Source organism: Athene noctua, chromosome 5 (assembly GCF_965140245.1).
Source record: "Athene noctua chromosome 5, bAthNoc1.hap1.1, whole genome shotgun sequence".
Taxonomy (NCBI): Eukaryota; Metazoa; Chordata; class Aves; order Strigiformes; family Strigidae; genus Athene; species Athene noctua.
The window spans coordinates 11,260,210-11,284,259 of NC_134041.1; the positions used below are offsets into that span (position 1 = coordinate 11,260,210).

General features: G+C 53.9%; 1 protein-coding gene across 1 annotated transcript; it reads right to left on the minus strand.

Moving 5' to 3' along the window:
* On the minus strand, positions 1 to 15,042 carry LOC141960600 (uncharacterized). Its single transcript, XM_074906306.1, has 5 exons — positions 14,929 to 15,042; positions 4,784 to 5,254; positions 3,392 to 3,721; positions 3,061 to 3,227; positions 1 to 2,251 (listed from the first exon to the last, which is right to left on the minus strand). Exons 1-5 carry the CDS (start codon positions 14,993 to 14,995, stop codon positions 2,207 to 2,209), a joined length of 1,080 nt encoding a protein of 359 aa, XP_074762407.1. The 5' UTR covers positions 14,996 to 15,042; the 3' UTR covers positions 1 to 2,206.
* Positions 15,043 to 24,050: the final 9,008 nt, after the last annotated feature.

Here is a 24,050-nt window from a genome sequence, read left to right on the forward strand (position 1 = left end):
CACCTTTGGCATTTGTAACTTTATTGCAGAAAAAAAATCCACTATTAACATATTTTACAAAGAAAGTTGCACTTTGGTGTTGGGCGAGTTTTCTTTCTCACCCCTTTCCCCTGGACAGCGATGCATGGGAAACCAGAACAACTAGCCCCTGCCCTTTCAGTTGGGTGCAGAGATACTTTCCAGCTACGCCAGCATGTACCAGTTCCAGCCAGGATGGAGTTCTATTTTCCACCACTAACTTGCCTCTCTTTGTGCCAAAAACCAGTAGCACCCTGCCCTCTGGCAGGGGAAACAAGTCTGTAGCTGGGGAGATTGCTCTGTGCAGACAATGCTTGATACAAAAGCTTTGGAGTTGTGACAATTGCCCTTTAGTTTTCATGCAGTAATAGTAGGAGAGAACCAACCTTTCTTCCCTATTTTACTGGGCATCCTTACAATAAATATATGCAAGGCCAAAGCCAACAGCTGAACCCAAGCTGCACTGCAGCCATTTGTCAGCCACTTCGGAAGCTGGAATGCAGGAAGGAGGAACTGCTGCCTTACCCAGTTCATCTATTTGACCCAGACCAGTTCTGCTCCATCTTTGGGCTTTGCAGATAATTTGAGGCCTGCTGATGGGGAAATTCCCCTTTTTCTGCTAAGACGAGCAATAACAGTACTGGAAGATAAAAAAAGGTACTTTTGCTAGTGAGGCCTGGTATCTGTCCTTGTGGGGTCAGTGAGCCTTGCTACTGAAAGGAGAGAAAAGACTGAGGCTTTGTAAGAGCAATGTTGTAGATAATCTCTAGCCCTTGCTGTGTCCTGAGGGAGCAACTGGCTTAGCCAAAAATCAAACACTCTAAAAGAAGGCATGTTTTTTCTCTTTACCTGCATGTGAATTAGAAAACAGGAGCACGTGTTAATTACATGAAGATTTCCATGTCATACACACTCTGGTCTTTCTGAGGTGAGGACACCGAAAGATCCTCAAACTTAAGACTCAGAGGCTCTGGTCCGTGCATTTCCTTGAGGGGTCTCAAGAGCCTTGGATGCAGCCTACAGCAGTGATATTTTGAGGTGAAGGTGCAGAATGTGATCAGCCTAACACCTGGAAAGGGAAGGGGAGGAAGGCACCTACATCCAGGATCTGTCCTCATGACAAGACACCAACTGGCTCAAAGACCAACATTAAAAGGTAAAGGAGCTTTGACCTTGCATAGCAGAGGAGGGAGAGTGCAGTTTTGTACAACAACTTTCAGCAACCAGATGCTAGCAGCAAAATGGGGGGTACCTGAGGAAAGGCATTTGTCAATCCAGGCAGGGAAATGGATTAAAGCATTTACTGAGCCTGGGTGAGGAGTTTACGCATATGCTGAAAGCATCAAGTATGGGAGACACAATTTCCTAATTTTGGTGAGACCAAATCAGTGTGTCTAATTTGCAACAGACTGAGTCCTATCAAGCCCTGTTAAGCTAAAATGATGTTCATTTTCCTCCCAGCAACTTCAAAGCAACATCAAGTAGCAAGGGCACTTCTCCAGTGGCCACAAAACTCTTCCCTGGTTAAAAAAGAAAAGGCATGCATGTAGGAAGGAAGAAGAGCAGTCTGTCATCCTCCTGGTAGGTGTTCCAGGATGAGCAGTGTCAATCCCAGGACTAAAGCTGAAACAGGAACAAAAAAAAAAGTGCAAGAAAAAAGCCAAACCAAACAACCTTAAAAATACAGAACAAGAGTGAGCCCAGAGAATTATTTCTCAGATATTCTATTCTCCCAGATTTCCATATCCTTGGCTCCCTCAGAAGACAGCAGTCTCCTTTGCTAGTACTGTGCTGATGCCACCAGTGTTAAGAGCTCTTGTATGGATCACTTGCCCACCTCCTTTGAAAGAAGCAGCTGCTAAGATGGACAGAAGAGATCCATGCAGTATGTGATGGCAAAGGTTGTCTTGGCTAATTGGTGACCACACTAAAAGGAGGAGTTGCCTCCTGAGGGCCTTGTTTCAAGGAGAGACTGGAGGAAAGGGCCAGACTTGGGCTCTGATTCCCAGCATAAAAACTTCACCACTGAACTGTTTAAAATGTCTAAAACCAAAAGCCATCTGAAAAGGATCTTTCAGTTGTGTGCAAATCACAGCCCCTCATTCCTCAGCAGATCGTCTGGGACCAAGTCCTCAAGGCCTTCTCCTCTGGGAAGTTCAGCCAGCCAGGCAGAGGACAGCCTGGTTGCCTAGTAGCTGTAGAGTGAGAGAGGGGTGTCCTCCATCATGTCATCCTAGAAGCAGAGAAGAGTGTGCTTTAATGAGATGTCTGCACGACAGCATGCAGTCCCAGCCTGGCAGAGTGCTGTGCAAGCAGCACAGCCCGCTCATCCACACTGTCACAGTGTGACCATCTGTCCAGCAATCCACCCAAATGCTGTCCCTGGGCAATTCCTGGATCCTTGGACTGTCATTCTCCCCTCCTGCTGCAGCTTTTGGAGAGGTGTGTGCAGGAACAGGCTGCCTGCTGCAGGGATGTGGAAGACCCTGGCTGTGGAAAACTCTACTCAGCTTGAAACAGCATCATCTTGCTTGCTAGCTGCAGAAGGGAATCAGTACTCCTCTGTCCCAGAAAGTGCAAAGTTAGTTGCAGAGTCCCCAGAGCTAATCCAGCCTCTGAAACCCTCATATCTTTTTATTTCCCAAAGGGTCAAATGCAGACAGACAACCTCTCTGGAACAGAGCATGGAATCTGCTTTGTCATAGTCACAAAACAAATACAGAATACATGAGAGGAGGCTAGGAAGGTATCATTTCAGGGGAAGTTTGGATGGAACTCCCCTTCCTCTCTATTTAACCTCTTAGCATTCCCCTGCGGAGTGAGGGGAAGGCAGAGAGCTTCTTTAGTGGCCAACCTTGAGACTTGCTGTCTTGATTCAAACCCTGGATGGAAGGAGAGGGACCTAAGAGGGAACAGGAGTTGTGATCAGCATTCTTGCTGCTGCAAAGACCCAAAGCATTGCTAATGTAGTAGAGAGGGGGAACTGCAAAGCAGCCAGTAGCAAGCCAGACCATGTCAGGCTGGGCTGAAGGCATTACTCACCATGGGCAGGTCCTGCAGGCGCCGGAACTCCATGCGGCTGTTGTGCTGGCGGTATCTCAAGAAGCCCACCAGGCCTAGGATGCCCACCATGACAATGAAGACAGAGATCACGGTGATTACCAAGGGGTCAGCCCTCGTTGTCTCAGCCAAGGGAGAACTGGGTAGCTCTGCAAGGATACCAAGGGAATGAGGCCAAAGGAGAGCCTTCAAGGGCTGGAGTAGCAAAGCCGGGTCTTTTCTGGTTCTGCTTAGTACAACTGAGAGGCAATTTGAGGTAGCCCCAACCCTTTGCTATGTTTTGTGAGAGCAGGAACAAAAGCAGAGCATTTACCTGGATTTTTGTCATCACCAACATCCAACACGGAAGCTTTCTCATGCATGGGTTTTAATGGCTGCTCCAGTGCAGATGTGTTGGTGGCAGTATCAGCTGTGCTGGTAGACAAGGAGCTGGTCACAAGGGATCTCACTGTCACAGTACTGGAGGTGATAGCAGAAGATGTGCTCCCTACGGTGGAGATGGGAGCAGAGGAGGTTCTGGGCTCCATGGTGCTTTCCTCTGTGGCACCCACAGGGCTTGTTCCTGGCCTGGTTTCAGCCCTTGCTGCTGTGGGCCCCGTGATCTGCCCATCAAAAGGCCCCAGCTGAGAGCTGTTTGTTGTTGCTGCAAGATAGGAACAAGCAGTTATTTCAAAGGATAAAGTGCGAGTGCACTGTTCTACAGGACTGGATGAGATGGAAGCAAGGCTGTAAGGAAGACTGCCGGAACTATAGGGAAAGCAGCTTATTTGACAACTCTTTGGAAAACAAGCGGATCCACAGCTGAGGCACACTATAAGCTACAGTGCTTAGAGAGTCCTCTTGGCTTTCATACGTGCCAATCTGCAATGTCAGGCAACCTCAGCTGGGCCCACAAATCCTGTCCTCTGGGGACAAAGGACAAGCAGAGAAGCCTCAGACAGCTCTGCACAGAGCTGGGGATTGCACCCCAGAGCAAGAGGCTGGGAAAGGTCTCTCATTTTTCCTCACAGGGAGCACAAAGGGAGCTGCCCAGGGACTGGGTAGCAGCATCCCCTGAGGCTGTGTCCATGCATCGCAGAACAGCAGGACCCCGTGACACAAGCCAGGGCGAAGGATGCAGTTGTGCATGAACGCTGTGCAAATCAGTGGTCAATCAATATCTGCCTTGTATTGAGGGGTGTGTGACAGCCTGACAGGCCCCAAGGTGGGCGAGACTGGGATCGCAGACCCTATAGCCAGTCCCCACGCTGCCCAGAGGGATCTGAAGGTAGGGTAGGGGTTCCCATGGTTGCCCAGGGATAGATGGGCTGATGCTTCTGTGCCATTCTTTGTGTTAAGGGAGGGGGTGTTGCCCAGTTCTGCAGTGGTTCCCGTCAAGTCCCCAGCCCTGGTGCAGGAGAAGCCCAGCTGGGCAGCGCTGCTGAAGCACGTTGTTTTGGGTAAGATATATAAAGGACTTCCCTGCACACAATCAATGTCTTCATCAGAAAACAGACAGCACAATTAATACCGTAATTAATGGGGTTTGCAAAGAGGATGCTGAACTAACAGCACCTCTGCAAGTCAGTCCCACTAAGTGGTCGTGCTTAAGGGCTCATTTCCTTTTTCTCCCTCTCCCCAGTTCCCATGAGGGTTCACAGAAGTTTCCAGGTTGTGCATCCTTGGGGCAGGACTTTCTGCACAGGCAGTAAAGGCAAAACCTTACCCAGCACACTGTTCAGAGGAAGCGTGGGGGTTGCACTGCTGGTGTCATCCATTTCTTCAGTTGTGCTGGAAGTCTCTGTGACTTCATGGTTGGTCTGGTTTTCTTCCAGAGTACCGGCAGTCAGGGTAGGGGAGGGGATTTCAGTGCTGCTGTTGACTGACAAGCTCACGTTGTGGTGCTCACGCTGTGTAACTGTGACGTCTCTGGGGCTGGCAGGGGTGGAAGCCTGCAGTCTCTCTGCCTGGGTGCCTACCATGGGGGTGGTAGGGATGGAGACATCCTCCATCTCCGTAGTGTGGGCCCCAGTGGCATTGAGTGTTGCAGCAGTCAGTTTTTTCTCCAGGCTTGTCTCGGAAATGGCAGTAGTCACTGGACTGAAGGCAGAGGCTTCCGTTGGCTGATGCAAGGTCAGAACTGTGCTAAGAAAAGGTGATGGTGTCTCCAAGGTCTGTGCTGTCTTCTGTCCCTCTCCTACAGAATAAAGAAACACTGAGAAGTCTGTCAGAATCCCACACTGGGAGGGGAAACAGAGGAGGCCAGGAACTGAACATTTCCATCCCCTTAACTCCAAATCCAACACAGGTTCACACCTGGGGAAGGGGTTCAAATAGCTCCTCTGTCCTCCTGGCCTCTCTGAGGCAGGGATCTGCTCTAGGGGACCTGTCTTTACCCTCCTCCCTCTCAAGCCCTCTGCTCCTGTTCTGCGTGGTCAGCATCACTAACCCCTCTACCCTGGAGCACCTCTCTTAAACCCTTTTAGAGGATTTGGGGTTTTTTTTAAGTACCACCTGAGACCTGATTCTGGGAGAAACTTAGACAAGTCTTCCTTGGTTCATTGAGAAAGAGTTAGAAGCGGTGCAGAAAAAATACAAGTGGGGAAAAAGGGGAAGTAGATCCTCTAGCTCCCCTGGCACAACAAAGTGTAGAAAAGTAATGTTTAAAAAGTCTGTGGCTGGCAAGGGTAAAGCATGTATTACTCATCATCTTAGCAGTAGTGTGGGCTTGCTGCTAGAGGGGAAGATGAAATGGGTAGCCAGAGAGTACTACAGCTAACAGGGCTGGTGGTGTACTTTGGGAGCCACATTCATGAGCTATTTATAACACATCACCACCATAAAGTGTGACTGTTGTCATAGAAATGGGGAGCTACTCAGCCTCCCACTAGAGCAAACAGGGCTACCTTCCCTCGCGGGGACATGCAGCGAGCAAGGATCCCCCCGGATCCGCAGCCGCTAGACGGTGTGACAGCACGCGGGAGGAGAAAGACCACAGGGCTCTTACTCTGCCTGATTATAAACACGGATCCTGTGCGGGTTTTTTAGGGTGTAAACAGGAAGAAAACAGAGAAATGTAGCCACATCAGGATGGACTCTCCAGACAATTTAAAAACATCGCATGGTCAATATTTTGACGATGTCTGTTCAAGTTTCTACCCAAGCCACAGAGGCGTGGGGCAGATCCAGCTTCATGCCCACTCTCTCCATAGTGGAGAAGCATTCGAGGCAGATGCTGTAACCAAGAAACATTCATTCACCAAAAAAGCAGGCCACTCTCATACTAAGGCTTTGGGGAAGTCTTGGCAGTTTTTAAAAGCTCTTTAGAATGGACACAGTTATCAGAGCTCTTCTCCAGCTACAGCACTTAACAGACCCTAAAAAAAGACACAATACAACTCTCTCAAGAGACTTTCACAGTACCCTGACCAGCTGGAGAATTCAAAACCTCGAAGCAGCCTGACGGAACTGTGCTTCCCCGGCCCGGGGCCCCAGTCCCTGGAGGGCTCCGACGGGGGATGCACAAGCAGGCAGCACAGCCTCGCTCTGCACGTTCGGAGAGCAAGGTCTCCAGAGGAGCCCCAGCTGGGGCAACTTAAACATAAAGTCTGAAGGCGTAAGTGATGCTCCCTTTGGCCTCGCCTGGATCCAGCTGTCAGTGGCCAGAATGTGCCTCTAAACAAAGCAAGCTGCTCTCTGAAATGGAGCTAAGGCATAGGATATGCTTACACCAGTAACACCTGGAAGGAAAAGAGCTGAGCACTGTGTTCCCGGGATCAGGCACCAAAGCTCGCAGCTCTTCATGCAACAATTTCCAGCCCTAAAACCAGCTTTGCTATTCAGCATGCTGCCTGGGTGAGCTCCCAGCAGCTCCAGAGCCTGCGCTGGGCAGCGCTGAAGGATCCCACCTCGGCATTGGCAGATGCTCTCTCTGTAAACACCCGATTACCTGTTCCTAATGTAGCAAGAGATGCACACAGAGCTACACTGTCACCATGGGGTAAACAGGAAAGGTGGTGGCCAGGTGCCCAGCCAGCCCCGAGCCTGGCTACGTGCTGCTTTGAATAGCTGGCCTGTGCCCGGGGTGGCCTCCCACAGGGTGGCAAGTCATGAGCAGGGTCACGAAGTCTTGCACAAATGCTTGAGCACCTCTGAAACAGTTGTGCCAGTTTCTGACTAGGAAAGGAAAGCCAGTGAGAAGGTGAATGAGTCTGGGCCTTACACACCAGCGCACCTCCCCACAGTGTCAGGAGCTGACATCCCTGCCACGAGGTGCAGTGGGGCAGGAGGGTCTGTGGGGAAAACAGCTCCCTCCACCCTGCAAATAAGGATGGGCGGCACACACAGCACCCCGATGTCTGGGAAGGAGAGCTGGTTGGAGCAGTACATCTCTAAGCTCTTCTTTCTGTGAGCAGCCACACAGCTCCCTCCCACAGAACGTCCCAGTGTCCATGATCAGCAAGGAGGTGGTACCCAGGGCTGCTCTGGCCCCGCATCCCACAGGAACGTAGCGGGACCATTGCAGAAAGGCCTGTGCTGTAGTGGCAGCCAAACCAGCACTGTGGTATGTAAAACCCAGGTTGTAGAGAATTGCAGAAGAGTTGTTAAAATTGGCAGGTACCAAAAGAGACCTGCTCTGAGGCCTTCCAGCATGGCAGGTGTTGATGGCACCTGGATTAGCAGGTCATCTAACCCAGCACATCTCGGCACACCCAGCTCAGGAAACAAAGGAGAGCCTGGAAAAAGGGAGAGCCTAAACCAGGCTAACACTAATACTCAAGCCTTTAAGAGATGATGGTGGGAAGATCGAGAACAAGGCCAGAGCCTTAAGATGGGCAAGGAAACAAAGGACAGTGAGTAAATCCTGATCACTGGGAGACAGACAAGACAAAAGATCACCGTCACTGTCTGTCAGCTCCCAAGGGGTAAGGGCACATGCAAAGCCAGCACACAGTCACCAAGCAAAACACCTGGAGAAATACCTGATAGGTGCAATTTAGTGCTTGTAAACATGTGGGTGTTAAGAGTGAAAGCACTAATGAGTGTTACTTTTAAAATAAAAACACCCCCGACAGGGTCTTGCATTAAGATTTACTACATCGCTGCAATACCACAACTCTGTTTCCCCCAGTTTTACCACCCAAACAGGCAACCCATTCCCACCCAGCTCAAACCCCTCAGTGCCGTGGGGGAGAGCATGGCTCTGCTGCGAAGCTGCTGCAGCTGGCTGTGCTGGCTGGGACCCAACAAACCCCATGCCAGCTGTGGTCCTCCAGGGTCCAACCACTGTGGTTTGCTCTGGATCCTTGGTGCCCAACAGGTTGCTGCTGCTCCAGTCGCTGAGCGATGATGTTTTTAGCTGTTTATCAGTTACTTATAGAGACACAGGTCAGAGCTCGTCACTCTGGCATCTTCCTGGAGGAGCTCTGCTTCCTGCAACACATGCCAGGGAGGCTGTGGCCACACTGCCTAAAGCATCGCCCTCATCAGCTCCTGCAGACAAGAGGGAACCAAGCCCCTGTTGTCTCAGGTGGAAGGGGAAGGAGTTAGTGTGGATGCTTCACCTTCTCTGGGATCCTCCAAGGCCTGACAGTTGCGGCACCCCAAGACAGCTGGTGAAGGTACAGTCACCCTTGGATCCATAATAAAGCAACTACGATCATACTGCAAGTGAAGAAGCAGGACCAGCTGCAAGGAAGAGCTCTGATAATAACAGCAACTCTTTTTCCCTGACAGGGAACCAAGGGTGGGTTTGCTTTGGTTACGCTGCAGTGCCTGCTAAAGCAGAGCTGGCTGGTGGTCCCCAGGCTACAGCCCCGGGTCTGTGCTGACCACCAGGCTCAGTCTGCGCCTGGTGAGAACCAGCGATCTCAGACCACATTAGGGCAGGGCTGGTGGACTTGGAGCGGCAGCTCCCATCAGACAGCGCTGACTGCAGTGACCTCTGCCTGGGAAAGGAGAGGGGCAAAGGAAGAGAGCAGCCCCAGGGGAGGAGGGATGCAGCCAGCTGAGAAGCCCCTGCCTTGGACAAGGGTGGGAAACACTCCCTGCTCTGCGAGGGGAGGGCTCTGAGCATCAGCCCACAGCTTTGTCCTCTCCAGTGCTGCAAGACGACACTGAAGGACCTCCACACATCAACCCGAACTCCCACCAGCTCCAGAGCAGACATGGTATAAATATGCCATAACGAAGAGGAGTGAAGGAAGCCAGCTCGGCAGGAGATGGGGCCATTCCTGCTTTGCTCTCCCTGCCCAAGTTTCAGGGCTGGGGCCAATCGAGGGGCTGAGGAAGGTTTGCACAACCAGCACAGAGCATCGCTGCTGTGTCAGGGCAGCCATGCAGAGTGGAGTTGTCTCCTCCATCCTCTGCCACAGCAGTCACCCACAGTCTATTTGTTTCTCAGAATAAAACAAGGCAAGAGAGAGCAGGGCCTCAGCTGGACCAGCTTACAGACAAGTTCTTACCACAACCCTCCTGCCCCAGTCCCAGGAGCATCCTCTGCACCCTCCTTCCTATCTCAGCCTGAGCTCCCCAAGGGTCAACACAGAGGCAACTCCAATCCATAGGCTTTATCACTGTTTCTAAAATCCCTCTTAGGGTGAGATGTAGAAGAGCCACGTAAGGTACGGAAGCCAGCAGCAGGCTGGCTGCCGGGGGACTCGAGGGAGAGCAGGGCAGCGGGGTGCAGGCTGCAGTCACCGCTAGAAGAGATGCACAGAGACCCAGGCGAGAGCTGAGCACAAAGATGAGAAAGGATCTACCCAGGATTTCAGAAAAGTGCCCGTGGGAGCAGGACTCCCTGGTGCAGATGTATCCTCCTGCGCAGGCTGTCACTGTCTGTGGATAGCACCTCACTTAAATCCGCTTCCTACAGAATGCGTGTCAAACTACTACTCTGATTCATTGAGAAGGCACCCAAACCCTTCTAAAATGCTATTTTTGTGCACTAACTGAATTCAATTTCCATTTAAGTGTGACAGCTCAAGTCACAAACAACCTAGTAAAATGCAAAATATAATGTTTAAAAAGTAACAGCATAAGCTGTAACCTATATGTATTTAAGCAATTATATCCTATTGCTTAGCAAAGTACTCCATTAAGTGTAGAAATTACCTTTTGTTGCCAGTTATTACATTTTTATGGTTACCAACCAACGGTAATTAAACAACCTCTTCAAGGAAAAAGAGCTTGAGTATAAATGCAAATAAAACCATATAGTGGGATTTAAAACCAAGGCTCTTCATTTAATTTCAAAGTGGAACTGGAGTAGCTGCTGATTAGATACCAGCTGAGCCCTACCTCTTCTCCTTAACTCAGAGCTTGGAATAAAAGAAACAAGCGGCAGGAGAGATTTCTAGAGCCCTTCAGGAAGGTGCCAGATGCATCCAGGGATGCTGTAGGGCAAACACCCTCGTCATGGCGAAGCGAGGCGCAGAGACACAGATCCGGTACAAAGGGCAACTGCTTTGTAAACCTGGCTCCCGTTTGATACCTCACAGGACCTGGATGGAGGCAGGATGCCACTGGGCTGCATTTGCTGCAAGCTCCAGCGTTCTCCCTGCCAGGGCTAATGCTGGGACTGTCCCCATCCCTGTCCTGGCAGAGAGGCTGAACTGGCTCCAGCTGCTGTGATGAGTCCAGGCATGGGGCGCAGGGACAGATCAGGCCTTGCAGCCTGCCTGGGGACCACAGCGGAGCTCTTGCTGCAGCAAGTTAATTCACTGCACCCCACGTGGCCCCTGCGAGCTGGGCCATGCCGTTGCACAGGCAGCAAAACTGGGGGATGGGGGAGGCTGAAATGGGGGTGCTGAGCACCCAGCGTGGCCCTGGAAAGCTGCCAGGCACGCTGCAAATCAAGGGCTGCGGTAAGGGACAGGAATAGAAACTGTGTCTCCTGACCAAGAAGCTCCTTCCAGCCCGATAGGCAGGTGGCCACGAGCTGAGCACGAGACGGGGCCCAGATTAGATATGGGGTGCTGAGCGAGCGCAGCGCTGGGGAAGGACAGCCCAGTGCCCAACCTGCCCGGGCAGGCAGGAGGATGTTTCCCCAGGGCATTTGTGGATGCCAGGCCTCAAGCTTGAACCCCTGGGGAGCAAAAAGGGGAGCCAGGAGCGTGCCAGTGCTACCGCTTTATTTGGTGGCACTGCATTTGGGATGGGGACAACCAGCCAAAGGTGGTATAGCAGAGCCAGGCAGAGAGTTGTGAGAGCAGAGATGAGCAGCCCTGGAAACGACGCCATAAATGCCAAGCACAGGTTCTTCAGTACCAGGAAAAGCCATAAAGCAGCACAGACATGCCCAGAGCATGCAGCAGTGCCAGAGCCTGAGCCAGGGAGGGGGGCAGTGCCAGCCCGAGCGCCTGCCAGTGGGACGCAGCACCCCAGGGTGGCACGCTCTGCCTAGCCCTGCCACGTGAGCCCTTCCCCACCCAGCCGGCGTGGGGAGAGATGCAAGAAACTGCTTTCCCACAGGTTTACATGAAGTCCCATCACTCAATTCCACCATTTAGAGGCGAGGGGGCTTATTCCGAACTTTCCAAACTCCTGTGGCAGGACAGAAGGGGAGAGCAGGCTGCCTTGCTCAGCCACCACCGTCACACCAGCCAGTTATTTTCCACTGGCTGCATGCAGCTACGAAGCACCCGGCTTGGCAAGAAGGTGCCTGGGAGGCTCCCATGCTGTTTGCTTTGTTCCTCGGTGCAGGGATTGAGCCGTGATGAAGACCCCTTTGTCCAGAGGCTGCTGGGGACACGCACAGCACCCAAGCCCTGGGAAGCCTGTCCTCTGGGGCTCCATAACCCCAATAATACAGCAACAGCAGGGAGCTGACCCTGCTTACCCTGGGAGTCACAGCTACAGTGGAGGAAGTACTTGTGTCATGAGGAGAAAATTCATTAGCCAGTCGCCTTAATAGCAGCCCCATGTCAGGAGGGAGTCTCCAGGGCAGTGTGGCATGAACTCGGGGGGAGTCTGGACACCAGGAAATCTGCCCAACCCTGAGCAGCACCCAGGACCTTCCGGCTGTGTGGCTGCTGGTTTCATGGGCCGTGGGCCTTGGAGGATGCATCCTGCCCTGAGCAGCCGTGGTCTGGGTCATGCAGGGTGAGCATGTGCCCTGGCCCTGCCCTGAGCAGCACTACAGGGCTCAGGACACGGCCCCGGACCTCATGAGTGTGGTGAGGATGAAGGCAGGCAATGTCACCACAAGGCAGCTTGTGGAAACCCCTGCGTCTGCCCACCCAGAGGGCCTCAGTGGAAAGGAAGGAGGGAGAGGGGCCTCAGTGCTTTGGATCGTTCCTGCTCCCCTTCACCCGGAGGGACAGGGCCAAGTGACCTGAAGGAGGCGAGTGCTTCTCCCCTGCCCAGAGGGTCAGCAGGGAGCCAAGATCCACCCTGCACCTGGGGCTGGGGTAAGAGCATGCACAGAAGCAGCATCAGAGACCAACATGATGGGGCTGAGCAGCGGGTGTTGTGTCGGTCGTTACCCCCCACAGCAGGAGGTACCACCCTCAGGAGAGGACTGAGCTGTGGCTCCGTTATGGATGCAGCAGAGCTGGGGCCAGCCAGCCAGCCAGGGCTTAGGTACATCCACATCCCCTCGCCCTGGGCAAACTCTGGGAAAATAATCAGGGCAAATCAGCCATGGGCTCTGGAAGCGGACACACTGCCCGCCTGTGTGCGAGGCCCTGGGCGCCGACAGACGGGGCTTTATGCGCTCGCACCGCTCCCAGCCCGCGCTGTCCCCTCCGCTTGTGAGGCAGCTCAGCGCGGGAGGGGGAGGCAGCAAAATGCCCACACCAAAATTACTCCGGGGTTTTATTTGTAAGGCTGATGGTGCTGGAGGAAGTGGATTTCCGCAGGCTGCGAAGAAAGGCTGCATTGAGAGGCCAGGGTGGGCAGAGCACGGGGGACGCGGCAGCTCGAGCCCCTCTGCGGCCTCGCAGCAAACCCGGCTGGGAAGCGGGAGCAGGCGCTGCCGGATGGGGGGGCAATGGGGATCTGGGCCGGGAGCAGGGCAGAGACCAGCCTGCAGAGCTGGGACAAGCCCCATTTTGGACAGGTTTGTCTCAGGACTGTCAACTTTAGCACCAATCTCCGGATGAACCTTTCCTTCCCCCATACCTGTCCTGTTGGGATTCTCTGGTGTCTCATTAAGGGTTGTGCTTGCGATGGGGCAGTTTTTATTGCTGGCATCTCTTTCACGCCACCTATTTTCACAAACCATTTGCACTCTCAACTGTGGCTGGAATTAGCTAGTGGACCCAAAAGCCATGAGGACAAGGGCCAGGCTAGCTGCATAGGTGCCATTTCCTGAGGCTGTGAAGGGACTTTGGGGCTGGAACACTAAGCATGAAAGATGCCAGGAAAAATCCAGCACAACTTTAATTCTGGCATGTCCCAGCAGTTTGAGTCTTGGACTTTGCAGCAAGAGGGCTCCTATGAGCCAGCTGGGGCAGAGAGCTCCCCAGGGGTACCTCAGCATGCTGCGAGACATGGGGCGAACGCAGCCAGTGGCAGCCCTGAGCTCCTCCTCTTGGCTGATGGAAATCCCAAGTCATTCCTCTGCCAGTGGCCAGCCACCTCCCTGCACCCTGTCATAGCAGAGCCACCCTCGCGGGGGGAGCGCGGCGTTACCCAAGGCTTTGCCCACATGAAGGGGGCTGGTTTGGGACTATTTCCTCACGCTCAGCCTCAAACCCAGCCAAACCGCATCCGGCACCCAAAACCTTAGCCTGAAGAGCTGCTCTTGCTGCCGGGGCTCAGCACCACGGGCACCTACGCTGGGGTTTTGCCAGCTCAATTAGTTACTAGAAACCCAGTTTCTACGTGTAACCATCTCTTACAGCTGCTGTCACTGTGCTGTGATATGTCCAGGCTCTGGCCAAGGGTTTTTTCTCAGCCGCAAAGAAGAAACACGTTTGCTTCCCGAGCCCCTGGCAAGCCCCTAAATGCCAGCTCAGACTTTGTCACTGCCAGGGTCACGGGGGTGGCGACAGCCCCCCGACTCGGGGCAGGCTCCCGCCACATGCAGGGCTCGGGGCCTGTGGGTGGACGGGGCTGTCAGCGCCACGCTGCAGACCGCGCCTGCCCGCGTGGGACGTGTTGCTCGTGGAGCCGAGCCGGAATACTGCCTGGGAGAGGCTGCCTGGGGCCGGGGTCTGGCTCCTGCTCCGGCCCGGCCACCGGCATCGCCTCCGCTCCGGCAGCACGACGGGGCGGGCGCCCTGTGCCTGCAGGAAGGCGGCAGGGCTGCGGCTTTGTCCGGGGTCTCCTCGGGGGAAGCTCAGCAGCGGCTCGCAGGCGCCCAAGAGCTGCAGGGGGGCAGACGCGGGGCTCGCAGGGCTGGATGCTGGAGGGCGAGTGCCTCGGGGCTCGCCGCTGTCCTCCCCGCGCATCCCCCCGGGTTCCCCGCTGCCCCGGGGAGGTGAGCCCGGCCCGGCCCGGCCCGGCCCCGCTGGCGGGGGCGCAGCGCCCGCGGGACCAGCGCTGCCTGCAGCTGCCTTGTATGGGCAAGGCCGGGGCGGGCGGCCTCGCCGCTGCTGCCTGGGGCGATGGGCTCGCCCGGGTGTCCCCCCCCGAGCATCCCTGGGCGACCATACCTGCGCGCCCGCCGGGGCGACGGCGCCCGGTGCTGAGGGCACTTGGCCCGAGTTTCGGGGCCAGGCCCGGGGCGCTGCTCCCCGGAGGTTTCCGTCCCCGCGCTGGGCTCCCCAAACCCTCCTCCCGCAGCCCCACCAGCGGCCGGAGGCGCCCGGGCCCCAGCGCTGCCCCGACGGCTGCCTCCGGCGCTGCGCTCCCCGACCGGCGGGGACCCCCCGGGGCTGCCCCCCCCCCCCGGGCCGGTACCCCTCGGACGGCCACCCCCGGTACCTGGCAGGGCGCAGAGCAGGCAGCAGGCGGCGGCGAGGCGGAGCAGGGCGCGCCGCGTCCCCTCCATGCTGGGCCGATCCGCGCTGGCTCCGCCGGCGGCACCGGGGCGGCGCCGGGGCGGGACGGCGGCCGGGGCGGGGCGGGCGGCACGTGGTCCAGCCCCGGCCCCGGAGGCGCGGGGCGGGGGCCGCTGCCACCCCCCGCATCCCCGTCCCGTCCGGCCCCGACACCCTCGGTCCGGTTCGGTACCGCCCCCAGCACCGCCGGCTGGTCCCCGGTACCCCCAGTTCGGGCAGGGCACCCCGGGTCCGGGCCTTCCCTGTCCCGGGCATCCCCGGCGCAGTCCTGCACCACCCCGTCACCCCATTCTGGTCCCCCACTTTTGCCCCACACGGGGATGGGGACAGTGGCCAAGCCTAACATAGAGCATTGCCCTGGGGCCTCAGAACTGCTCCGGGGTACCCGGGTCTGTGGGCACAGCCGGGTGCAGAGCTGCTTCCAGCACCCCTGGATGCTGCCCTGGCCAGGGCTGAGCCAGGTGCTCAAGGTGTCACAGCTGGCTCTCAGGGCATTCTGCAGCCGGCGGGACACCCCCTGCCCCACGTCCCTCCCAGCCTCCCTCGGGCTGGCCAAGCCCATCCAGGCGCTGTGAGGGCCAAGCCAACAGCCATCGGAAAGTCTGACCGCTCTCTTCTGGTTGGCATTTCTGAAGAAGAAACCCCATTATGAAGCTGGCGGTGGCCAGGCACCCAGCCAGGAACCCTGTGTCCAGGCTGCTCTCTGGAAGGATCAAAAATCCCCTTGCAAATCCGTTGTCACGGTGCTTCCTCCCTGACCCCAGCCTCGTGTAGTGCAGCTGGAGTGAACCCTCCTATCCTGCCCCATCAGCTCTCACAGAAACAATGGGAAGGTTTAGTGCTCCTCTGACCTGGGAAGGTGCCTTTTGCCCATAAGGTGTGAAGAACACGAGGCCTCGGAGGCATCCAAGGGCCCCACATCTTGGTGTGGTCCTTGCTGACCCTCTCAGGCTGCTTTGGCAGAGGTGGGGCTGTGTGTCTCCTTCTCCATCCCGTGTCTGCAGCACCACAGGACAGAGGAAGAAGACAGAAATGGGTATTTTTGTTCCCCAAGAGGGAACTGCCTTCCTTCTTCAGTGTGAGGCTCCTTGGTAGCTCCTGCCCTCAGTTCAGAGGCAGGGAGAAGAGAACAGGGTTGATCTGGTGCAGAATCGATCATGTCTTTTACTGGCTCTTTAAAAAAAAAAAAAATTAAATCTCAGCCCCTCATTGGAAATGCATTTCTAGCTGTTTGCTACTTATTACCCACCAAAACGAGATGTACCATTTTCCAGCATCCCCTTAAGGCAGAAGTAACTGGGCTTCTACAAATTTCCCAGTTCTAAGAGCAATTGTTTTAAGTGTATTTTCAACTTCTTGGTAAGTGATAAGTCTTCCGCTCCCCCCAGACACCACAGAGGTGCCTGCCTGGCAGAGCAAAGCCTTCTCTGCACCGGTCAGGCTTGGGCTCTCAGTGCCACAGTGTTCACTGCCCGACCCAGCACCTCGGGGTGGTTGGGAGCCTGCCACGTCTCTCCCACGAGGAACCACGGCATTTCCACCCCCCTGGCACCCTGAGGAGGACATGAGCTCCAGGGGACGTTGGTGCTGCTGGCTGTGACCACGGTTCCTGAGCACGTCCAACGCCTGCAAGCTTCTGACTCACGTCTCTCCTCTGGTCTCTCTGTGGAGATGCTGAAACGATATCCGCCTCAGCTGGCTTATAGATAGCAGCTCTCAGTCGTCAAGGTTACCGCTCCCTCTGCTTTAATTAAGCGTGTAGACATGGCACAGGGTATCTTCAACAGCTGGGGGACAAGGAGAGTGGTGGGTTGGCACTCCCCAAGGGGTTTCTGAGCAGCACGATAAACCTGGGTAGATGAGACCCCCTGCAGGTCACTGCTATTACTTTAGCTGATCTCTACACTCATTAGGATTATGATTAACACACTAATGAGGCACCTTTGGCTCCCCATAGCATGGAAGGGGCAGCTGGGAGCGAGAAAAGTGACTGCATAGGCGTGACAGTCTCTTTGCAGTGACACTGCTGCTCTCCCATCCTGGAGAGGGGAGGGAAACCACGGGGTGCTTTAATATCCTGCTGGTGCACTGGCACTTTCTCATGCAGTGAGCAAAAATATTCCCTCAGATACCAGGGAGCAGCCCCCTGTGTCTGTGTGGGTTATACAGGGGCTCTGACTTGCTCAGAGGGTAATCGCCCCAGGCTGCTCTTGAGGGGGAGAGAAAACCCCCTTACAAACCCATGCAGCATTTAGACCAGACAGGTCTGGGTAGCAACGAGAGTTGAGGAATTAGAATAACTTGTGAAAGAAAGTTTTGTGCTCAAAAAAGATGACATCGACTTCTGCCAGTATCACGCTCTCTCTTGCAGTGGCTTTATTTAGCTCCTGTCCTTTCGCTTCTGGCTGCTGGCCAAAGCACGGAGCAGGCCAGAGATGATAAAGTTGATTATGTTAATTTAATAGGAAAAAGCAGATAATAGAAAACAAGTGAGTGGAAAATAGTGGCAGCAAAAGGGCTGAGGGGAAGTAAGGGCATAGGTAGGAGGAAGGGAGATGTTGGCCCTGGGAGAGACGTGCAAGCTCAGTGCTTGGGCTGTGTCCCCCAGCCCAGGGTATGACAGGAGCTGAGTGTCCTCCTGAGTGAGCAGAGCAGCAGCAGAGCTTTGGTCCTGCTGCCACCGTCACCCCAGTGCAGCCCACGCACAATCTGCAGAGAGATCATCCCTTTTGCACAGCCTGGAGGTGAGCGGGCGCAGCAGCGGGAGCCCTGGGCAGAGGGCTGGCAGCTGTGGCAGCGCTGCTGGGACACGGGTGGTTCACCTGGGCTCTGGGTTCATGTAAATCATCCTATTTCTTGCGCTTTAGCCTCTCTGTCCTCTGACCTTTGCCACTGGGCACTGGCACACATCTCACCCCAGCCTTGCAGAGAGCTCAGTGGATCCCAGCCTGCCTCGTGCCACCTTGCAATCTTGCTTTTTTCAGGAGGGCTGGACAGGATCAAAGTTGGTCTTGGGGCAGATGGGCCAATATATCACCTCCAGATGGCTGCTCTCTCACCCCCCAGAAGCACTTGACTGTGGGATGGAGAGAGGGGCTGCTCTCAGAGGGAGATGATACTTGAAGTTCTCAAGGGAGCTGATAGCCAACTGACTGGAGCAGAAGAGCTAGTCCAAGGTGAGTCATTCCCCCCAGAAGGCTGAAATATTAAAACAGTTTTTTATGACAGGCAAATTAAATCCCACAAGTCAGAGTCAAGAAAAAAGAATTTATCAAAGAGCAGAAGATGTTAACTGAGTGACTTGCAGGCAGACAGAGGGTGCATTTGCTCGGCAGCCCAGGATATTACATCTCCTCTGTTGCTCCTCCAATGCAAAGAGCACTGCCATTCATCTATTTTTAATAACAGTGACGCAGGCAGTGAACCTGACTTCAAGGCTGGGAGCTTGTCTTCTTCCCCCTGTGTATCTGTCCTGACTCATCTTCCTTTCCAAGGGCCCTTCACTGCTTTGTAATCCAGCAGAGGAAGAACAGAAAAACAAAACTGAAGAAAAAAAGCACACCACACACAGCAAAGCATCGGAGACAGAGAACCATTCTGGGAGAGGAATAATAAACACTGGGACTTTGCTGGCTCAGGGAGCCAGGAAAAATTAAGGGGCTGAGAGACTTGAATGCATACAGGGTCATGCTGATCCGAGAGCGGGATCTCTCCAGCAACCAAGCAGGGATCCAGTAGCAGCTGGATGCTTGTAGGTCGTGAAGCTCTGCAGAAAGCCCAGGCTGGAGGAAGCAGGAGCAGAACTGAGTGTGCCCAAGCCCAGGGTGGAGGGGGGGACAAGCTGAAGAGCTCCACTGTGGCAGAGGTCTCCAGTTTCAGTGCCACAATGGGTCTCTACCGTTGTAATTGCAGAGGTAAGGGCAGCAAGTGTGAGGAGTGTAACCAGAGGAGGACAGGCTGCCATATGGTCCAGGGAGGCAAAGCGCTGTGCTTTCATCCCAGAGAAGAGCTGGCTTAGCTGGGGTGTGAGGATGGTGCACCAAGAAATTCAGGAACCCTTTTGAGCCTTGGCATGGGGCAGGAGAGGTGGGACGGATGCCCATGTGGGCTGGTGGCCTTAATAGGACTGTGTGGTCTCTTTGGGCATCCACCACAGTCCAAACTAATGCAAGCCTGTATTTCTGCACTCTGGTGGGTGTTATTGTGAATACACCTTTGCCAAATATGTAAGGTTTTCCGCTACAAAATTGATATTTTGGTATCGGACAATCCAAAAACTCAGGGGCTGCTGAGAGGAGCCATGTCTGAGGCCTGCTCTGAGCACTGGGGTCTCACCCTTTGCCCCTCAGCTCCTACGGGCTGGAGCATGGTCTGATGGGCTCTTCCCAGGGCTGAAGGCACTCAGACACAGTGACACAGGGTCAGTCCTGGCTCACCATCCTCATGGCTGGGAGCATCGTGGAGAAAGCCAGCGGGCTCCGTGCCACTCCATGCCCGCAGTGCCACCAGGAGCTTGGCTATAGCCATGCCATGGCACTGTTGTAGTGTGGACAGGCTCCGAGCTGAAGCCAGGACAGCAGATGGCCATGATGAGCAGGCAGGGAAGCACAAGACCATGGCACCAGTCACAGCATGGCAGCTGCCTAAATGGGAATATCCATCTGCCCCAGCACAAGCTGTCTCTGGTTCCTGAGGCAGGGTGTCTGGCGCTGCTGCCAGCCTCCCGCCTGGGCTCTGCCCAGCCTCCTGGAAGAGGAATGTGGAAGATGCTCTGACAATCCCAAGGTTGCCAGGTCTCGTGCAGAGATACGAGGTGCCAGGTTTGGACTGACATGGCAACATAGCTTCACAAGGACATGCTGGTTGTCTTGTCTGCACAGGTGGTGAGACAGAATCATTAACCCTGTTCTTCATCAGCAGGCATGTAAATCCTCATCCAGAGGACAGCGTGCAGGCAGCCCCTGCAGAGCTGTCCTTGCTGCCAGGAGGATGGTCGTGACATGACAAGGAGCACGCAGTCCAAGCGCGGCCCCAGCTGTGCCTTCCCATGCTCAAAGTGTTGGGAAATGGCCTCTCACTCATGAGCAAACCTCACCTTGGTCTGCAAAGGCCACCTGCAAGGCTGGCTGAGGGAGGTGCGGGCGGGAGGATGTGCCTCCAGGGGAACCCGTTAAGATGCTTTTCGAAATCTAGGGTGTTTGGTGTGTGACTGAAAGCCTAAAGGGATCATTTTTCATGGTTGTCCTGTTAAATGTCCACTTAGGACAGGGGCTAGAAAAGACACAGCATTGACATTAGAGGAGGGTAAATTCCAGGCAGTCCCTCTGGGACCCTCTCCTCCTGCTCTCCATGACTCCAGATCTCCACTGGTGTAAATCAGAGAAGAATTTGACCAATCCTGTCTAAAAAAGATTTTTTCCTTGACGTGTTTCATTACATGAAGAATTTGGTGGGTTAAATCACTAAAATGCCCAATCTCATCACAGTGCTGTGAAGCTGACCCACTGTCTTCATCCCCTGGTAGTGGAGAGAGACAGTCCCTGTTGTCTGACACTTGTTTCATTTTGGAGCCTACAAAACCTCTCTGTTGGGGAAAACACCTGCTCTGCTACAGCGGAGACAAAAGTTGTGTGGTTAGCTTGCAGCATCTTTCTCCTTGTGAGGGAGAAATCTCCAAAACTTCTCTCCTCCGGGGCATTTCCAAAGTCTGGTGGAAGGGAATTCCCCCTCCTGCCTGCTCTCACCCAATTTCTCTCAAGTCTATTTTTATTGCCACCCTGTGAGTTAACCCTTGGCTACTCTTTTGCCAAACCGGTTACATTTAAAAAGCCAAACTGATCTGTCTGGGGAAGAGAGTCTGTCTGAGAGCAGAGAGGAGCAAACCACAAGCCACAGAGCTGTTTTTGGAGTGGCTGATCTTTGCATGGGGCAGCAGCCCAGGGGCAGCTGGAGGAGAGGGAAATACCCGCCATGAACAGAGCTTCCTGTGGTATTTACAGGCTGCCTGACCCTTCTGGGATGCAAGAGAGATCGTTAGAACAAAGTGCACTGTGACATCTGCAGAACTTTGCCTTTGATGAGTCTCTTTGATGAGTCTTCTAATGCAATGTTCATTTTCCAACCTCCAGGAAACAGAGGAAGAGTACAAAAGTCACTCATCTGCAGATTTCAAGGCCACAGATTTGCTAGGGTACTTCTGCCAGCTGTGAGGAGTTATGAGGGAATTTCTCAGACAAAGGTTCTGCTGGTGATGTACATACACACGTGGTCACCAGCAAACCCCCTGTTTTTCCACTTTCAAAACGTAGGCCTTGCCTTTGAGATAAAGCCCTAGGAGGGTCATAAGACTCTTATTTCCCTCTCAAAACAGGGATCTTTAATGACATACATCACAGGACCTCATGCAATGTTATATGAAATACAGCATGAGTGTTTCCAGCTGAGATTTAACTTTACTGAATCACACTGGCACATTTTAACGATCTCACTTTGCAACAGCCCATGGGATAAATGCTCATTCCTGTATATTACCAGTAAGACATTTGCAGGCCAAAAGCAGAGACAACGTGTATATTGTTTGGGAAGCAGAAAAGAGGTGAAATTTATGACGGGGAACTGGGAAAAGATAATAATTCATTTGCCTTAGTGCTGGGCTCCCAAAAGGAGAAGTAATAAAACCTACCACCAGATGTCATCTTGAAGCTTACTAATAAGTTTCCAAACCGGCAGGGACAGGGCATATCGGGGGAATAGCGAGATGAGAGGAGAAAGCACTGGGGTTTCTTTAACCCGGTACAAGGCCGAAGGGTTCACTGCACCCTGGCATAATGAATGACCACGGTGATGGAGATGCTTCAGAGTTGACTTCGTAAAGTCTTTTCAACTTGCTTAGGTAAATCGCAGCAAAAGGTAACACATTGAATTTACCTTTAAATAATAAATTCTAAAAAAATTAGTCTTGCTGAAAAGCCCCATTCTGGAGCTGAGTTCTGCTTGAGTGTTAGAGCGCAGAAGACACCGAGGATCTGTGTAGTTACATCTGCTTCATCACCGATTAAAATATGAGGGATATTATAATATTTGTTAATGGCTTAATTACAAAAGCTTTGCTGCACCCTATGTTTGAGCTGTCATTAGAATAGATGTTTGCATATGGTTGATATTTAACATTTGGGAGTGTGGGAAAATTTCCCGTGAAGGATATCCAGAAGGAAAATGAAGAAAACAGGACAATTTTTTTCCCCACACAAAGAACTTTTAATCTGTTACCTGTGCAGAAATTATTAAATTTTTTTGTAGTTAAATATACAGAGAAAGTTTCACTGTAGACTTGGGTGTAATTCTGAGACTAAATCAAATCAATTCAGAGTAGTTAATCCCACTGTAAGGATAAATCTCTGTTCAGTACTATTTGTAGAGTTGGTGTTAATGTTCCAACATGAAACACCTTCAAGCGCATTTTGAATTGAGCTGAAAAGATTAGATATAAACTTAATGACAAAGGATAATGAGGAAATATATCACTAATATGTTATGGCAAGGTTGAGTGACGTACTCTTGTCTGAGACCCCTTTTAGTTACAACTCTGCCAGTTTTAACTGTTTGGGATTTGGTTATTCTAGCCAAGAGTCTACAGCAAATGAACTTGTTTTGTAGAGTTTCAGTAAAAATAGCTCAGCCTTTGCCAAAGATGAGGTCAGGGAAAAAATCAGTCCCTTGCCAATGTAAAACAAAACCAAAACCCCCTCGCAATCATTTAATGAGATGTTCTAGTCCTGCCGTGCTTTGGAATGGATACTTGAAGTTTGGCAGCATGTCCTCGCAGGAAGAAAGGTATCTTTTTCTATACCTGTTACAGGCTGCCTACATGTGGATAAGTTATAATTTGAAAAATAAGTTTGTATGCGAAAATCAGAGACTTATTACTGCTTGGCAGCCAAAACCTCAGAATATTTGAGATGCATTAAGCAGGCTACAAGCAGGGACTCGAGGGGCTGAGCAGGATGTTCTGCGCAGCGAGCAACTCTGCTGTGAGTGACACCACGGCTGGGGCGCAGGCAGCTGGGAAAAAGGGAAGAGTTCGGGTAAAATGCTGAAGCTGCAAGACCTGGAGGGAGGAAGAAACCAGAACAAGGGATGAATCCTGTGGGAAACACAGTAGAGGGACAGGTTGTTAGAGGCAATAACAGCAGGGATGCCGCCACAGAGCCCAATTATGGTCACTTTAAAGCCGGGTATTGCCCCAGCCGCGTGTAAAATGGATGCCCGGGTGGAGGGGTGAGGGCTGGTGCCGGAACCGGCCGCGGTGCTGGTCAGGTTTTAGGGCGAAGGGCCGGCGGAACCTGCAGCACGAAGGCCCGAGGTGGGCGGCGAGGAGCCCCCCTCGGAGAGGACGGGGGTTACTGCGCTGCCCGGGCCGACAGCCGGTCACCAGCCCGCGGCCGCTGACGCACCCCCCAGCCCCCGCCTCTGCGCCGCCGCCCGCGGTGCGGGACCGCAGGGGGCACTGCAGGGGGCTCCGCCGCCGCCACGGCACCGGGACGGGACAGGACGGGACCGGTGGGGCCCCCGTCCCGCTGACAGCGTCACGCCCACCGCTGCCTATAAACATACGGGGACTGGCTCTCCCGCCCGTCCGTCACCACGCGCACCGCACTCCTACTGGCTAACTCTCTTATTTATAACCCGCCCTCAAAGGCTGGCCAGTGAAAGCGAGGCGCCCCTAGCAACGCCCCTCTGTCTTTCCTGCCACTGGCTTCCGCTCTTCTCTCGGGAGTCGCTGTCGCTCGTATGGTTGGCCAAGCGGCCTGCCTCTCAAGTGGCTTATGACCAATTAGAAAGGGGCACTCACGCGGACTACCTGCGAGTCCCTCTGCCCGGCTTCCCTTTCTCCATTGGCCGAACGCCACCGTCCATCCAGCTTCGCCCGGCGCCAATTGGCTGCTAGAGAGGGGCGGCACCCGAGCGGCGCTGTGGGCGGCTGGGCGGCGGAGCTCACTCCGGGGGGAGGCGGACGCGTGAGGAGGAGGAGGCGGGGGCGGCGGC

What these genes read in the sequence shown, in the direction of transcription:
- LOC141960600 (XM_074906306.1), bottom strand. Translation starts at nt 14,995, where the DNA reads ATGGAGGGGACGCGGCGCGCCCTGCTCCGCCTCGCCGCCGCCTGCTGC. An exon ending in TCCTCTGAACAGTGTGCTGG is followed by an intron (nt 3,722 to 4,783) that starts GTAAGGTTTTGC and finishes CCTATCTTGCAG; the next exon opens with CAACAACAAACAGCTCTCAG. An exon ending in GCCTGCAGGACCTGCCCATG is followed by an intron (nt 2,252 to 3,060) that starts GTGAGTAATGCC and finishes CTCTGCTTCTAG; the next exon opens with GATGACATGATGGAGGACAC.